The sequence below is a fragment of the Aquarana catesbeiana genome, linkage group LG09, assembly GCF_042186555.1.
Source record: "Aquarana catesbeiana isolate 2022-GZ linkage group LG09, ASM4218655v1, whole genome shotgun sequence".
Taxonomy (NCBI): domain Eukaryota; kingdom Metazoa; phylum Chordata; class Amphibia; order Anura; family Ranidae; genus Aquarana; species Aquarana catesbeiana.
The window spans coordinates 125,991,905-126,010,970 of NC_133332.1; the positions used below are offsets into that span (position 1 = coordinate 125,991,905).

At 40.1% G+C, this 19,066-nt stretch overlaps 1 protein-coding gene across 6 annotated transcripts in view; it reads right to left on the reverse strand.

The window, feature by feature from the left end:
• The window catches only part of MCF2 (MCF.2 cell line derived transforming sequence), a 256,235-nt gene that overhangs the window by 102,115 nt on the left and 135,054 nt on the right, over nt 1-19,066 (reverse strand). For all 6 annotated transcript variants that reach the window (XR_012236004.1, XM_073599249.1, XM_073599251.1 and 3 more), the window contains 6 exons: nt 18,889-19,038; nt 11,930-12,054; nt 11,039-11,153; nt 10,327-10,446; nt 4,706-4,897; nt 3,252-3,437 (listed from right to left, as the gene is read on the reverse strand). Coding sequence is in view for 5 of the 6 variants with exons in the window: in XM_073599249.1 (XP_073455350.1) it covers nt 3,252-3,437; nt 4,706-4,897; nt 10,327-10,446; nt 11,039-11,153; nt 11,930-12,054; nt 18,889-19,038 (888 nt within the window). In the remaining variant the exon portion in view is untranslated. The remainder of the gene's footprint in view (nt 1-3,251; nt 3,438-4,705; nt 4,898-10,326; nt 10,447-11,038; nt 11,154-11,929; nt 12,055-18,888; nt 19,039-19,066) is intronic.

Genomic DNA, 19,066 nt, shown 5'->3' on the forward strand with positions numbered 1-19,066 from the left:
CACATAAAATGCACGCTTACCAACTAGCAAGCGTTAAACTGCTTGTGGCATAATACCCTGCCAGGGCCTTTATCCTCACAGGAGAAAACAGATGGCAACTCGTATCCAGACACGCTGCTCAGAGGTGAAGCAAGGATAGATGGTCTCAGCTCTTTCCAGGGTCCAAGGAAACCATATCTCTTTCAGAGAATGTGCTCCGAAGGATGACCCAAAATAGAAGAGCTCGCCATAGTATAGAACCAACAACATATTTATTTGTAGGACGACATCAGATGTGATCAAATGCGTCGGGAGGCGGGACGTGCTGATGTCACTGCGATGTCACAATCCTGGAAGGATGGGCGTTTGCATTAGACGGGCGGCTTTTTTTACACATGCTATTTTACATGCTCCTATATGTAAGTGCATTACTTTTTATACAAATAAATATGTTGTTGGTTTTATACTATGGCAAGTTCTTCTATTTTGGGTCATCCTTCAGAGCACATTCTCTGAAAGAGATTTGGTTTCCTTGGACTCTGGAAAGAGCTGAGACCATCTATCCTTGCTTCACCTCTGAGCAGTGTATCTGGATATGAGTTGTAGATGTGGAAGTTACTACGCTAAGTTTAAATAAAAAGAGAAAAGCAGCTACATAAACAATGTGACAAACATATGAAACGTGGATGGTAGATATTGTAGCGCTAACAAATGAACACATATATCGATATATAAGTGAAACAGTGCAAAAATCAAATATACAAAAGTAACATATATGGAAATGTGAAAAAGTCCAAAGAATGTGGAAATCTTTAAAAGAGACCTTATGCATCAACCACCAAATGATGATAAATCAAGGATGGAATAAGCTGGCACTATCCGGCATGGGGAGCATCAAAGATGGTACAGTAAAACCTTGGTTTGAGAGTAACTTTGTTTGCGAGCGTTTTGCAAGACAAGCAAAATTTTTAAATAAATTTTGACTTGATATACAAGCGATGTCTTGATATACAAGTAGCATCATGTCACAAATGAGTATAAAAGAGAAGAGAGGCGCCTCTAAGTGTGCAATATGGTATAATACATTTAATACATTTTATGGTATAATACATTTAATGAAGATACAACATTTAGAAACATATTGCTGCACTTAGAGGTGCCTCTCTTCTCTTTTATACTCTCTAGCTCCTGCTGGATTTTGCTTCTTATTCCCATTGTGGAGGCTTCCATTTGTGGATGGACATTTTATGGTTACACAACCTGGTCACATTGCTATAATCTTTCTATATGGACTATAAACTGAAGGACATATAAATAAATGGTTGTGGAACGAATAATTTGAGTTTCCATGATTCCTTATGGGGAAATTAGTTTTGATATACAAGTGCTTTGGAATACAAGCATGTTTCTGAAACAAATTATGCTCGCAATCCAAGGTTTTACTGTACATCTTCAACCAAAAAGAGAAGTATATATACTCTTACCGGAACAGGTGGACTCGAGTGTCAGCGACGATCATAAAGGCAAGGGTGCTGAAATCGGCGGATAAACGGAACTCCAAGGGATCCAAGCACGAATCCAGGGGTGTTGTGGGTAACCAACAAACGAACCTCAGATAGAAGGAGCACCAGGGCTGGACCTTAGGTGTGGAGAGACTGGCTGGACCACAAGGCAACTCTCTTCCAGATGGTTATGTAAAGAAAAAATGCTTCCATATGGTGTAGGTCAAAAAATGCCCGGGCTTGGCTTATCGCTCCCCACATTGCCCTGAATTTTGGAAGCATTTTTTCTTTACATAACCATCTGGATGAGAGTTGCCATGTGGTCCAGCTGGTCTCTCCCCACCTAAGGTCCAGCCCTGGTGCTCCTTCCATCAGAGGCTCGTTTGGTGGTTACCCACAACACCCCTGGATTCGTGCTTTGAGGTCCTGGATCCCTTGGAGTTCCGTTTATCCGCCGATTTCGGCACCCTTGCCTTTATGACTCGTTGTCGCTGACACTCGAATCCACCTGTTCTGGTAAGAGTATATATACTTCTCTTTTTGGTTGAAGATGTACCATCTTTGATGCTTCCCATGCCGGACAGTGCCAGCTTATTCCATCCTTGATTTATCATCATTTAGTGGTTGACGCATAAGGCCTCTTTTAAAGATTTCCACATTCTTTAGACTTTTTCACATTTACATATGATACTTCGGGATACAAGTTGCCATCCATTTTCTCCCGTGAGGATAAAGGCACTGGCAGAATATTATGCCACAAGCGGTTAAACGCTTGCTAGTTGGTAAGCGTGGTGTGAACCACTTGCATCAAGAGAGGACTTTACAAAGCAAAATATATCTTGTTCACGCTTCTCCACATTGGTGGTGTCAGTGTCTACTACGGACTATTTAAAGTTGTCTATTGCATTCATTTATTAACCGTTCACAAATTAGGTGAATGTTTTAGCGCAGCTCTATTTTTATAGTTCTCTAGCTATGCTGGGAAGTCAGCCTGCTCTCCTCTAATGATCAGACTTGTCCTGACATGCCCCTCCTGCACAGCCATTCACTGGGAAGCTCAGTGTACTGCTTCTCCTTCCCCCAGCTCTTATGCAGCTGAGAACGGAGGGAAGGTGATCACTTGTAAAAAAGGAAAAAAAGGTATTTATAATGTTTTTTTTCAATCTATACAAGTGTTTTGCCTTTCATTTTCTATTTCAAACAGAATGGGTTGTTTTACAAGGTGATCATTTACAATCCCTTTAATGTGTAAGTGCAATAAATAGAAATACAGTGTATGGGGGCAGGGGTATATTTAATTTCTTTTCTGAAAGTAGTGCTCTATGATTTCCCATAAACCTCCTATATGCAAGACACATTTCCCTGAACAATTCAAATAACAAACCTCATACCAGAAGAAAGAACTTAATATTTAAGAGCTTCTACCACTGGCTTTCAGTGTAGAGGATGGACAGAAGACAACGGCTGCCCCATAGTGGTCCTATGGGTGACGTAATCATCCAGGCTCTGCAGCCATTGTCGTTGCTTCTCCTCTATACTTAAGCCAGTGGTGGGACCTGATCATGTGACCAGACTGGAGCAGATTCAGAATAGGTAAGTATATGCATCTTTTTTTTTTTTTTTTTTTATAGGGTAGATAGAATAGTCTTAGAATGGGGTGGAAGTAGATTTAGCCTTAATTAGAATTTGACTGGAATTCCACTTTAATCTATTTTATTGACAAATACAGAACAAAAGTATTGTGAAGAATGAAAAAACAACACAAGATACCTTCAGTTCATCCGTTAGAATAGTCTCATAGTTATGCTTCAGGCTTTGTGGGTCAAAATCGAGTGTGCAGCTTTCCAGAAACTTCTCTATGTCTTGTAAAGCGTTCTGTGCACCATCCCTAGACTGGCACTTGTCCATTTGCTGGTTAGCTAGAAAATATGCCCCTTGGTCACAGCATTCTAAAGCCTGTCAACACACATTTATACAACCATTTTATAACATTTCACTCAATAATGACAGTCTCATTGCTTATATCAATTTTATATACACAGAATCCCTGAATATACGATGTGTACGTAGAATAAAAATAAAATGTAAACACTCTCTGCTGGTTGGTGGCCAGATTATTTTCTAAAGGTCTGTGCTTAGGAAATGACTGAACCAAAATTCAATCAAAAATAAGAATTGCTGATACCCAACCTTAGCCAAAACATTTTTCATACTGGATTAAAAGGGGAGGCGTTAGAAGCTTTGTGTGGTTTTTACTGCGGCGTCATGGTTGGGCGGTTTTTCCTCCATTCCTTAGTGATCACCAATGCAAGAAGTCACCAAAACCACTCCACTGAGGACACAGACACAGGCAGCAATAAAATCACATTCCCTGGAGTTCATAAAGACTGGCACAGACAGATTTTGCAAAAATGTCTTGCGCGCATTCTAAAACTGTTGCAGAGTGTCTAGAATGTGTACTTCAATTTGGTGCATGCTGCACCACTTTTGGAATGCACTTTTGCAAAATCTGTCGGTGCCAGGGTTTCTCTCTGTACGCCAGAACTGGTGTTAATTAGCTCCATTTTCAAAAGATACAAACTGTTGGTATTTTATTTTGAATTTGGCGCATTTTAGAACTACCTGCCTTCGGTGCATGAGTCGCTGTGTTGCATATGCTTAATGAATTTGGTGCAATACGTTAACAAGAGTGCTTAAAGCCAAAAAAGTGTCACATCAGCTTTATTGAATCCCCCCCCCCCCATTATGTTTTAGGAGAGTAGAAAGGTTTTAGAATGCCAATCGATTTTTACAATCATTTGTGCCCCTCTTTGGGTAGATTCACCAGAGCAGAAAATAAAAGGAAATTTCCACAACAGGGGCACAAACAGCAATAAAAAAAACTCAGTTATGCTAACCTTTCTCCATTTTACCCACTAAGATCTATAAGGAGTAGAAAATTAAACGTTGATACTGTAGACTGTTGGATTTAAAATACCTAATTTTAGCTTTTGCTGTAAAAAAAATGTGTTTGGCAATTTGGGATTACAACAAAGTAGCTGAATTATGGGCAGTTATCGATATACATTCACTAATAAATTATTTAATTGAATAAAAATAATCTGTTCTACCGGCACAATAAGGATTCTGTTTTTTTATGAATAGAAAAAGAACATGTCATTCCTATAACATAACACAGATATCATGATGATTACTGATGAGGTACACGTTGCTCACTGCTGTACCTGCTGTAGCTGGACATGGAGCTCTTGTGTAGTACAGAGACGAGAATGTTTCCTTCTTATCTCCTCCAATAAAACATCCGATGCATGTCTCAACTCATTGCATTGCTGGCAGATCAAATTGAGTGCATAGTGATGATTTGCTGCTAACTGATGGCCATGTAGTATCACCAACTGAGACCTTGATGTTAACTCCTGGGGGTGTACACATATTATTATTAAGACATTCTTCCCATTTTCGGAACTCGTTCAGATAAAAAAAAACATATACATCAGTCAATTCCATCTGTAAGGGGGCACAAGCAAACTAAATCCTGTGCTAGGTTTTATCAAGCTGCTAAGTCTTATTATTAAGGCTGATCTCCAGGCAGATATAAAACACACACAATAATATAACTCTGCGTTCATTAGTACATCATTAAATGTACTTTTTCCTACAGACTGGGTAAGCATCTGAATTTGATTTGGTATTAGACTCTTGCAGTCCCCTGGACAGCAGAGTCAGAATGGGAGAGGGAGAAGCAGTACATGCAGCCAACCAGTTGTGCTGCAGTGCTCATATACTAACAAGAAACATTTTGATAGAAGGAGAAAGCAAAAAGACAAAGAGATGACCTTATTAGTCTTCTTTTTCTCCATTCACGGGGGGGGGGACATGATCTGTAAGTGTAACTTAAAGCGGAGCTCCACCCAAAAGTGGAAGCTCCACTTATCCCCCCACCCCACATTTGGCACCTTTCGGGGGAGATGGGGGAGCGGGCCCACCTCCAGGCCATTCAGAAAGCGCAGTGCGCTTCATGCATGCGCAGTAGGGAACCAGCTGTGAAGCCAAAAGGCTTCACTGCCGGGTTCCCTTACTACGAATGGTGGCAGCAGCACCTGAGACCCTATGGAAACATCGGCTGGGGTGCCGACATTGCTGGATTCCTGGGACAGGTAAGAGTCCTAATATTAAAAGTCAGCAGCTACAGTACGTGTTTTGCTGAAGGGGGGCGGAACTCCTCTTTAATTGCAGCACAGAAAAAATCAGGTCTTCTTCTACCCTGGCAGACAGGGCTGTGCGGTGTGGTAGAGCTGTTTAAATCTTAGAACTAGGTGGACAGAAATAAAAAGCCAATGGCAGATAAAATGAATCTGTGTATTTAGCTGTTTGCCTTAAAGTGATTGTAAAGTTTCTTTTATATATATATATATATATATATATATATATATATATATATATATATAAATATATAAATATATATATATATATATATATATATATAAAATGTCATACTTACCTGCTCTGTGCAAGGGTTTTGAACAGAGCGGCTATGATCCTCCTTTTCTGGGGTCCCCCGGTGGTGCTCCTGGCCCTTACTCTTCATCGAGTGCCCCGTGGAGAGCCACATTCCAGGGGGCACCTATGTGGGCACGCTCCCGAGTCCTGCTGCTGCATCCATTGACACAGACAGTGGGACTCGGGCCCTCCCCCCAACTCCCGTGTCACTGGATTTGATTGACAGCAGTGGGAGCCAATGACTCCTGCTGCTATCAATCTACCCAATGAGGACCGAGACACCGGTTGGAGCTGCTGGGCTCGTGCTCGTCACTGGAACGATTAAATTCGAGTAAGAGAAGGGGGGGTTCTGGGGAGCAGCTGCAGCACAGAAGATTTTTCCCCTTATCGCATAAAATGCATTAAGGTGAAAAACCACAAGACTTTACAACTCAGCCAAAGCCAAAACCAGCCAAAGCAACCAACATCTTATATCCCATAAAGTAAATATAAAAGATTTACAGAAGAGATTATACTTCATAATTATATAATCATATTGATTATCATACACGGGTTGGTTAATATAAAAAAAAGCATGAATGAATACATAAAATTTAGCTACCTGGGCGTAATCAGATCACACAATTATTGGAATTTACACACTGGTGGATGTGGAACAGGCAAACAATAGACTGAAAATGTCAGCCTGCATTTAAGTTTTATTGTATTTGAAAAAAAAAAAAAAAAAACACCCTGCGAATGTCAGGCAGCCTTGATCTATTTTGAAAACAATAAAAAAAGACATTGTTGGTAACTATATTGTTATGTGATCATTTTCTTTATCTGTGCAAAAATAACCTCAAAAAGTAAAAAAAAAAGGCATTTCGTTAAGTATGAGTTCCATTGTACTGTATGGCCCCCTCCAGCTCCATCTGTTAAAGCACATAGGCTGCACAGTGCAATGGAACATATGCCAAAGTAACAAACTGCTTATTTAATTTGTACATTGGCCCAAGGCTGCCTGCTGCTAGAAGGGTCAATTTTGTTAATACAATTGAAGCAACAGGTCTATGGAGAATGTGCACTAAATGTGCAGGGGATCATCTGATTTAAGTGTACCATTATTTTCAATACATATGAAAAAATATTTACCCTGTGTATCGAAGTAAATAGAGTTGCTAGTGCCTAAAAAATACACAATAACCACCCGGTGACAAGTATAAATCACAAATAAATAATGATAATATAATCATAGTCCGTGATTAAACAGTCCATAGATGAGCCAAAAATTGGCACATGTGACATTATGCAAAAATGATATCTTCCATATCTTCCACCACACCGCGTACACTTGGTGATTCCACTCCACTTTAAAAATGCACTCACCAGATGAAGATGCCTTGCATTCTTATGCTCGGCAAATAAACATCAACCCTCCCAGGGTTAAAATAATCCACCAATATCCAGTCGTGCATCAGATGTCATAATCTCTCCACACAGAATAAAATAAAGTGCTTGGATAATGCAGTAACGTTATGAAAAATATTAATGAAATAAATATTAAACAAGCATGTATCTATGGAGTATCCGCAGCAAGAACTGGCATATTGTGGTCACAATGGACCCAGCGTGTGTGTCCTATAACTCACCCACACAAGCTCATCAACCTCGGAGCGTCACTTCCTGGTTTAGTGTCCAACGTCACAACCGGTTGCTATACAGCCACGTCCTTACTGCATTATCTGAGCACTTTATTTCATTCTATGTGGAGAGATTATGAAATCTGATGCACGACTGGATATTGGTGGATTATTTTAACCCTGGGAGGGTTGATGTTTATTTGCCGAGCATAACAATGCAAGGCATCTTCATCTGGTGAGTGCATTTTTAAAGGGGAGTGGAATCACCAAGTGTACGCGGTGTGGTGGAAGATTTGGAAGATATAATTTTTGCATGATGTCACATGTGCCAATTTTTGGCTCATCTATGGACTGTTTAATCACGGACTATGATTATATTATCATTATTTATTTGTGATTTACACTTGTCACTTGGTGGTTATTGTGTATTTTTTAGGCTGTATTTACTTCGATACACAGGGTAAATGTTTTTTCATATTTAAATTATTTAAAGTGGCAGCTTTCAATTTATTGCATTATTCCTGGCACAGTGGTGGTACTTCAAGTGTGGGTGTTTGGATCTTTTGGACAATCAGTTTTTATTTTCAATAGACAAACATTGGAAATCGGGACTGGCCAGGGAGCATGATGTTTTTCCCTTCATATTACATATTATAATAATATGTTAAAGCGATGAAGCAATATACAGTATATGCAAACCTGGGTAGATTTTGCATATATATTACTACTATTATACTGTAACTGACACAAGTAGAGGCTTTTCAGTAAGTGAATTCAGAGTATTCTTTAGAAGGATTTTGCCTTGCATGAAGGCTGTTTTCCAGCTATACATTTTTCTGAACGTTGACTTGCTCGCACCAAGCTTCACATACTTAAAGTGTTACTAAACCCAGTAATATGAAAATAGTTCATCCCCCCCCCCCCCCCTGCAGTGCCCATAGCTTATAAATCTTCTTTTTACATTAAAATACTGCCACTATATACCTTTTTGGATGATCTGTATACCATAGTCACGTGATAAACTGCAGAGTCTGCCTGAGTGCTGAGTGTTCAAGTAGGAGGAGATTTCCACTACAGACTGTGTCCTCATGCTGTTATGGGAGGCGGATCATCTGTGAATCAAGATGTGACATCCTACCCACTGTGTTCTTTTGCAGTTACTGGGCATAGAGAAGGAGGGAGGGACTGGGCTGTCATTTTCGAATCTGTATACATGCCCACATGTGTGATGTCAATACCATGTGACCTAAAAAGCTCAGTTCAACAAGGAAATATTCTCTCCAGCAATAGAGACTAAATTGAGCATGTGCAGGGGGATGACTCTGTCTTATCTGGCCTTGCCCGGAGAGACCCTGCAAGAGGGGGAGGATCTGTGCATACAGGATCAAAGAGCCTTTTTACACAATACAGAGGATTAACCCCTTAAGTTCCACAGTGAGTATAACAAGCATGCTATTCTGCATATACAGACAGATTTTACTGTTGTGGGTTTAGTAACACTTTAAAATGAACTGGCATGAACAAGGATTCACTCTGGTTTACATTTACATCCTGGATTCCACTGCTACTGTATTGTTTTAAAAGTTAAGCAGTCACAAATTAAAGAAAACAGAAAAATCTGTGCATCCTGACATAAAATCATAAAAAGAAAAAATTATTTAATGGTTATAACATATGCATATCCTTTCAGTAATATTACCAGTTGGATAGAACATTTGCTTTTCTAAAGCGTATTGCGTATAACTAGACTATCTACACGAGTCAAATAAAAATATAGGCAATTCTATGGTATTTGCAATGATAGTAAATTGGCTACTATATATAGAAAACACCTTCAAGTTCCTGTATGCATCTTTATTTTATTTCCAGGCCTTGGTAGTCCAATAAAACTCTATCATGTAAATTTGCACTTTCCAATTTTCAGCTTTACCGGCCAATGGACAGGTGCATGGGATGTCAGAGCTCAACTTTGGAGCTGAAATGTTCAAATTCAGGAACACATTCACATAACTTTAAAAGTAAAGCAAACAAAACCAATATTTTTGTTTGCTTTGGATATTAACCAGCTAATTTGCCTACAAGCTTCCTATATTATGACCCCGGGGGGGATCTGTGCACCCATAATCCAAACTCTGCACATCTGCCTCAACCATTACATGCTGCCAATAAACCTGACTTCCTCCACTGCTAGTAACTTGACCAAAAGCCTAGGCATGCAGTTACTTGATCTCTGCTTAACCCCAGGTTCACACTGCTGCAGGTTAGAAATCGATTTCAAACCAGCAATGCAGTCTGACTTCGGGGGCGATTTGACAGACATCTGTGCGAGTTCACGCACAGATGTCTATTCAAATCACCCTTGAAGTCGCCAAAAGTAGTGCAGGAACTACTTTTGGGAATCGGTGCAGCGCCGCAAAGTTGGCACTGCACCGATTCAGACGGTGCCATTGCCTGCAATAGCCGCCGATTTGGCATGCGATTTGGCATGCTAAATCGGCCCAATGTGAACGTGGGCTAAAAGAAGGACAATCTGAACTCCTTTGAACAAAGATACCATGAGGCCTAGGCTTCTGGTCTTGTGACCGGCACTGCAGGGAGCCTAGATCAGCATTTAGCCTATTCTCTTATTCTTTGTCCATCCCACCAAGATTTTATATAGCACAATACAGATTAACATGCAATATAGTATTTAACATATTTAAAGAGGGAACTAAACAAAAGCTCACCTGTGCTCTTTCATCTATATTATTTAACTCCATCAGGCGTTGTCTGACATCAGATAAATTCTCCCCTGTATCTGAAAGACCGGCTTGTTGTACCATCAAAAATTCAATGGTGCTCTTCAGCTAGCAAAGAACAAGTTTTGAAACATTTATATACAGATGTACAAGTAATAGATTTTACACCTGTTGTGTTAACCTCCAATGAGCCTAAATATGGCTACACACTTTGTGACTTTCAGTCAATTTTTAGCTGATGGGAATTCACAAATACAATCGCAAGTAATCTCCAGAAACTAAGCAACCTACTACACATGGTTTCAATCAACCATGGTAATTCAGTTTATTGTGAAGTCAATTGACAGCTCCAATACATTTTTTTGAAAGATCAAATAGAAATGGCATCGAAACAGGAAAAAAACAATGACAATTTTGACTAATATGATAACATTTTCCTTCTGCAATCAACCGAGGCAGTTTTGATCCCATCACCTTGCAGCGTTTAAAAACACAATTTTATGTCAATTACTTTGCAACTGCGACAGAAAATGGAATCGAGATTTTAATCGCTCTATCAAATTGTTATCTATATGGCCGGTTTAAGGCACAAGCTGGCTTATGTAATTGAGCTAGTAACTACATACAATAGCTAGAATTTTATAAAACCTATTTGAGGGAAAGTCTATATGTTCTTATATATTATAAGGCATCACTGTACCTCTTCAAAGTGCTGTTCAAACTTCAACAGTTCCAAATATTGCTCCATTTTCTGCTGGTGTTTCTCCCAAAATCCATCAAATGCACATTCCATCTCATGTAACTGTGCTAAAAGCCTGCAAAACACAGGGACCCATCAGGAATGATAACAAATGATGTAGATCTCTGTTATATGGAAATACTGTATATTATCTATGCTATGGAGTAACCAGAGGTGCCTACAATGTGTTTCAACCTATAGCCGACTTTATAAATTCTTATACATACATGCAAAGGATGCAGAAGGACATGCCAAGCCAATTGATTCAACCCCATGATTCTATCCCTGGTGTAAAAATATCTTAAAGAATAAGTGGGTGAAAAGAAAGGAGCTGCAGAATCAAACGTGGACATATGCTGCAGTTCCATATTCACAAATGGTTTAGCATGCACCAAGTGTGACTGAGCCCTCAGTGTGGTCTTGGCACAGGTTCCCTTTAATCACTGATATCTCAGTAACTAATACTTACTGCCGGGGAGTTTAATTCTCCAGCACCTGCCAAAACTGAAATATGGGTTCTGGATGGACTGACAGGTTAAACGAAAAAAAAAAAAAAAAAACACAACTTCTGTCCCAAATTCTTTAACCAATTCAAATATAAACAACTCAACATTACAATGTACTGTATGTACTTCTATAAAACCCAAAGTCAATCCTGTTAAATTGCATAACCACATCTATACTAATCTTTTTTCCAACGTGGCGTGTAATAACACATTAAAATGAAACCAGGAACTTGATAAGATAGCAAATTAAATTGGGGACATAAAACACTAAAACTAAGAAAAACAGGTATGTGCAGACATTTATATTGGTTTTTATAGTAAAATGTGGACAAATGAGTTATTTCACCTGTTCACGGTATCGCAGTCTCCATGTTTTTCACAGACTTGCTGTCCGCTGACTAAACTTGTGCTTCGTCCTTCAAAACTGTTCAGTAATAACCCCCCTTCTCTCATTACAGATGTGATGTCTTTCTACATGAACAACAAACAAAGAGAAAGAGGACTATACACAAATGCTGTAATGATTTTAAGTGCGCTCATGAGTAGGACCCTCCTAACCAGCTTGTCTTGAATTGTAATGTAAGGCCCCTTTCACACAGGGTGGATTCCATTGCGATCAGCCGGGAATATGTAAACTCATCCCCAACTGATCGGAGCAGAGCAGGCAAATGACACATACGTGTCTGCTCAGTATCTGGAGAGTGGACATGGCCAGAGCCTGCGGTGCTCTATGGGCAGCTGGGAATAAACGAACTCTGATGTCCGTTTACTCCCACATACATCTGATCCGCTTAAAGGGAAGATGACAAAGTCAGTTTACACCTGCCTGTCCAAAGTGATGAGGGAACCTTCCTATCAGGTCAGCCTGAAAAACTGACAGGTGGACCTGATAGAAACGAAACTAAGGTCCATTTATTCCTGGCCACCCTGGAGCAGAGGCATATAGCTATATATGCCGTTTGAGAGGTCAATGATTACTTGATAAGCAGGTATGGTCAATTGGATCAATAGAAAATACAGTATGTTACATCCATTCCTGTGTCTAAAATCAAGAAAGATGCATCCTACAAATAATTTTGGAGGTGCTTTACTGTACATTGGTTAACCTGTCAGAAATGAAGCCAGTACAAGCTGCCACAGGAGGATGATATTGAAACAAATGCCACAAAGTGAGAGGATATAACCCTGTCCTATAAAACATTCCTTCTTTGAACAACCCAGGAACTCTGGAATCCAATGTATATGCTGTATGGAAAAGCCAGCTTTGCTACATGTTGGACCTCAGGCATGCCCCCCAACCAGGGTGGATAAAAATCAATGATTTTTTTTTTTTTTAATTTTTAAGAATCAGATTTTTTTTATTTAAATAAGATTTTTTTGATTTGCAGTGCCCTGCAAAAGTATTCACCCCCCTTGGCTTTTTACCTATTTTGTTACATTACAGCCTTTAGTTCAATGTTTTTTTAATCTGAATTATATGTGATGGATCAGAACACAATAGTCTAAGTTGATGAAGTAGAAGTAGAAAAATATATACATAAAACTATTTTTCAGAAATAAAAAACTGATAATTGGCATGTGCGTATGTATTCTCCCCCTTTGTTATAAAGCCCATAAAAAGCTCTGGGGCAACCAATTACCTTCGGAAGTCACATAATTAGTGAAATGATGTCCACCTGTGTGCAATCTAAGTGTCACATGATCTGTCATTACATATACACACCTTTTTGAAAGGCCCCAGAGGCTGCAACACCTAAGCAAGAGGTACCACTAACCAAACACTGCCATGGAGACCAAGTAACTCTCCAAACAAGTAAGGGATAATGTTGTTGAGAAGTACAAGTCTGGGTTAAGTTATAAAAAAATATGCAAAACTTTGATGATCCCTAGGAGCACCATCAAATCTATCATAACCAAATGGAAAGAACATGGCACAACAGCAAACCTGCCAAGAGACGGCCGCACACCAAAACTCATGGACCAGGCAAGAAGGGCACTAAACAGAGAGGCAGCACAGAGAGATCTAAGGTAACCCTGGAAGAGCTGCAGAGTTCCACAGCAGAGACTTGAGTATCTGTACATAGGATGAGAATAATCTGTAGAGTTGTGCTTTATGGCAGAGTGGCCAGAAGAAAGCCATTACTTTCAGCAAAAAAACAAAATGGCATGTTTTGAGTTTGCGAAAAGGCATGTGGGAGACTCTCAAAATGTATGGAGGAAGGTGCTCTGGTCTGATGAGAATAAAATTTAACTTTTTGGCCATCAAAGAAAATGCTATGTCTGGCGCAAACCCATCACATCACATCATCCAAAGAACACCATCCACAGTGAAACATGGTGGGGGCAGCATCATGCTGTGGGGATGTTTTTCAGCAGTCAGGACTGGGAAACTGGTCAGAGTTGAGGGAAAGATGGATGGTGCTAAATACTCTGTGTGTGATTTGAGGCAAGGACGGAGATTCACCTTCTAGCAGGACAATGACCCCAAACACACTGCTAAAGCAACACTTGAGTGGTTTAATGGGAAACATGTAAATGTGTTGGAATGTCCTAGTCAGAGCCCAGACCTCAATCCAATAAAAAATCTGTGGTCAGACTTAAAGATTGCTGTTCACAAGCGCAAACCATTCAACTTGAAGGAGCTGGAGCAGTTTTGCAATGAGGAATGGGCAAAAGTTCCAGTGGTAAGATGTGGCAAGTTTGTAGAGACTTATCCAAAATGACTTGGAGCTGTGATAGCAACAAAAGGTGGCTCTACAAAGTATTGACTTTAGGGGGGTGAAAAGTTATGTACATTTACTTTTTATGTTATTTTGTCCTATTTGTTGTTTGCTTCAGAATTAAAAAAAAAATCTTCAAAGTTGTGGGCATGTTCTGTAAATTCATTGATGCAAATCCTTAAACAATCCATGTTAATTCCAGGTTGTGAGACAACAAAACACGAAAAATGCCAAGGGGGGGGGGGGGGGGGGAATACTTATACAAGGCACTGTAAATCGATTTTTTTTATTTTTTCTAAATTTATTTAAATAAAATGCTTTTGGAGTAAAAATCTATCAAATGATAGTTTTCTATTTAAGATACAATAATAATTCAGTTTATTCAGCATGAAATGGAGCTTAGTTATGTAGCATGAGGCTGTATATTGTGCAATACTTACATTTTTGGTAAACTCATTCAATGAATCCAAGCTTTGCAAGCTGAGATAACATGCACTGCATTGATGCATTCACACAATTTCACAGTAACCATGAGATAAAACAAAGTTCAGGAATATTATTTTATCCCATTGTTTTGCAAATCAACATACACTACAAACTGTATGATTATATTGGTTCTGATATCACTGTTTTACTAACCTGACAGCTTATTATTCTAAATAGGAAACCTTCATTTTGTTTGCAAATATTAAAGATTTTAACTACCAGCAAAAATAAGGCTCGGTTTCCACTAGTGCGACTTGTTGTGCGACTTGGGACTGCAAAGTCGCATGATAAGTCGTACCCTATGATTTCCAATGACTACTGTTCATATCTGTGCGACTTCAAAGTAGTCCCTGTACAACTTTGGTCCCACTTTGATGCAACTTGAGGCCCATAGACCTTAAGAATACACATGCATTGTTTAACCACTTGCCGACAAGCCGCCGTCATTGTACTGCGGCAGGTCGGCACGATCCCACGAACCGTTGTAGCTGTATGTCGACTCCTTTAAGCGGGATAGCAGGCGGGGGGTGCCGTTGCACTTGACCGGCTGCAGAACAGGGACATGTGTGTGTAAACACACAAATCTCTGTTCTGTGAGGAGAGGAGATGCAGATCGTGAGATCCTAATAGCTAGGAACAACGATTTGTCATCTCCTTCAGGCAGTCCCCTCCCCCTACAGTTAGAACACACACTAGGGAAAACAGGTAACCCCTTGATCGCCCCCTAGTGTTAACCCCTAATCTGCCAGTGACATTTATACAGTAATAAGTGCATTTTTATAGCACTGATCTCTGTATAATTGTCAATCATCCCAAAAATGTGTCAAAAGTGTCCGATGTGTCCGCCATAATGTCGCAGTCTCGATAAAATCGCCGCCATTACTAGTAAAAAAAAATAATAATAATAAAAATGACATAAATCTATCCCCTATTTTTGTCAGGTCTCCTGAGACCAGGTGACAGATGCACTCCGTAGGAGTCAGGAGTGCACCGCTAAGGTAGTGGACCCTACGGCTGACTGCTGCGGATTAAACCCTGGGAGGTTCAGGAAGCAGGTCTACTAGATAACTAACACAGATCCCAGTGGGAGCTAAAGCATAGATTCCCCAGGGCACGGAGTCTATGAGCCAGCAGGTGTTCACCAGAGCCTCTAGTGGTGAGGATGGACTGCTCTACAGTCTGGCTCCAGGTCGCGGGCCCCAAGGTCTCACAGCTCACGTTCACGGGAGATTACTGGAGATAGAGGAAGGAAACAGCAGGCTGGAACAACAAGGATAGTAAGGGGATAAGCCAAGGTCAGGGCGACTAGCAGACAAGGACAACAGAGAACATGCCAAAGGTTCAGGGTCACAAGCAAACAGGGATAGTTGGGGACACGCCAAAAGGTCAGGGTCACAAGCAGACGGGAATAGTCGAGAACACGCCAAGATTGGTAACAGAGACAAACGTAGAGCACACAGCAAACAGGAAACCGAACACACAATGGTTGATCAGCAAGGTTGGCTTGCAATGCACAATTTAATAACGTGTTGCTAATTAGAGGCTGAGGTGGAGCTATGCTGAGGGAAGATTATATATGCAGTCAGGTGACAGTGGCTGGCCTCTAAAGGTGAACACATGCAGAGAGGTAAGCTGACAGACAGACATTACTGCATAACCATGACAATTTTGCAGACGCTATAACTTTTGCGCAAACCAATCAATATACGCTTATTGTGATTTTTATTACCAAAAATATATAGAAGAATACATATCTGCCTAAAATGAGAAAAAAAAATAGCTTTTTTTAAAAAAAAGTTGGGGATATTTATTGTAGCAAAAAGTACAAAATATTGTGTTTTTTTCAAAATTGTCGCTCTTTTTTGTTTATAGCGCAAAAAATAAAAACCGCAGAGATGATCAAATACCACCAAAAGAAAGCTCTATTTGTGGGAAAAAAAGGAAGTCAATTCTGTTTGGGTATAACGTCGCACGACCATGCAATTGTTAGTTAAAACGACGCAGTGCCATATCGCAAAAAAATGGCCTGGTCAGTGAGCAGCCAATTCTTCTGAGGCTGAAGTGGTTAAAGACACATCAAAATCGAGGCGAAATTGCATGACTTTCAGGTCACAATTGTGGAAACCTAGCATAAGTCCTTACATTTAAAGAGCTCCTGTCATTTTAGATCCATCATGGCAGCGCCTGCAAGTGGGTATCCATGTCCCTCACCTTGTTGTGTCACTGCCGCATCACCAGTCATCATATTAAAGTGAATGGGACTGACGGTGATTCAACAGCGGGTCAGAGGAGAAGCCCCTGCGGGACAGAGATGACAGTTGCTCTTTAGAAATTATGATTTAAATCGAGTTGATTTAAATCAAGCCTTTTTACTAGTGATTTAAATCATGATTTAAATCAACTTGATTTAAATCAAATCCACCCTGCCCCCAACCATTATAGAGTGCAATATTGTTCAGGCTTTCTATACAAAATAATTTTGCATTGCTCAAATCATACTGTATATTTTGCATACCCAGATATTCAGTAAAGGCATGCAAACCTAGGTTTGAAGAGATTGCATTTTAAAACTTAAGTTTAGTGAAATGCTTTTTTGAATCAGCACCAGGGTACAGCACTTTAATTGAATAAAAAGTGCCCCATGTGCTGGTAGCTGCTATTTTCGTTTAACTCTTCAATTTTCTGTCAACCCCCCCAATACTTCTACAGCTGTGATCTTCTGGTAGTGCGGGGGTTAGTACGAGTGGCTGGATCTGTCAGTCACATGTCAAAACAGTTTCTGCCACTCTGTTCCATTAATAAAAGCTGTACTCTTACCTCCCACAATGAAAAGTGTTTTATGAATGGAAGAGGTGAACCTTTCAATCGTCCATCTGTCCTCCATTCACAGAACACTTTCACTGCTTTTATTACTACATGGGGTATGTGGGGGGGGCAGAGGAATGATCAAGGAAAGGGAACATAGCAGCCACCAGTACAAGGGACACTTTTCATTCATCATAAGTACCACACTACAATAAGTATACACAATAGGACAATCCATTGCCAGTTTTATCAAATATGAGGGTATGGTCTTATGCTGCGTACACACGGTCGGACTTTTCGTCTACAAAAGTCCGACAGCCTGTCCGACAGACTTCCGGCGGACTTTCGGCGGACTTGCAGCAGACTTTCTAACGAACGGACTTGCCTACACACGACCACACAAAAGTCCGACGGATTCGTACGTAATGACGTACACCGGACTAAAATAAGGAAGTTCATAGCCAGTAGCCAATAGCTGCCCTAGCATGGGTTTTTGTCCGTCGGACTAGCACACAGACGAGCGGATTTCGGGTCCGTCGTAGTTACGACGTAAAGATTTGAAGCATGTTTCAAATCTAAAGTCCGTCGGATTTGAGGCTGAAAAAGTCTGCTGAAAGTCCGGAGAAGCCCACACACGAACGGATTACCAGCCAGCTTTAGTCCGTCGGCGTCCGTTGGACTTTTGTAGACGAAAAGTCCGACCGTGTGTACGCGGCATTAGAGTTAGCCATTCTACCTTATATCAGTACATTATATATACAGAGCTCTCAACATAAGCAGGACTATTTATTAAGGCTTTGAGCATGACACAATATGCAATAATCCATGGCAACCAATCAGAATTTACTTTACACTGATCTGACTACCTGAAATTTGATTGGCTGATGTGGATTACTGTACTCCAAACATAAGTACTGCTATTTTGTGGAAAATGAAATTATATGCAGTAACCAGAGCAGTTAGCCAGAGTTACTGATTTGCTGCTGCAGTTTGCTGAAAATTGCTCTGCCCATTAAAATAAAGACACAACTGTATTTTGATATTGGTACTTGCCAAATGGAAGACAAGCAAGCATAAGGTCTAGTATCAAGACGCAAGTAGAGGTTGTCCTTGAATGTGCAAGTTTCAAAGTTAAATTAAAAAAACTGCATACACAGGAAAAAAAGTATTAAATGATTCTTTTTTTTTATCCCCTGCCTTATATATTTCCCAGGAACTGTGCATTGTACAAAATAAAGTGCTGTTCTTTCAAGTGTTGCAGTAATCTATCTTCATAAAATCCAATTAAACATACCTTCAACTGGCAGTATTTTTCTGTGCGGTTTGCTAGAATGTGTTCAATTGAATATATATCGCCGGGTAATTCTGTCTCAGCCAATTCTGTACCGAAGGCCTGCAGCATCTGAGCAATTTCCTTCACTGTCAACGCAAAACCTTCAATGGCCTGTTTCAGGTTGTCAAGGAAGACAATA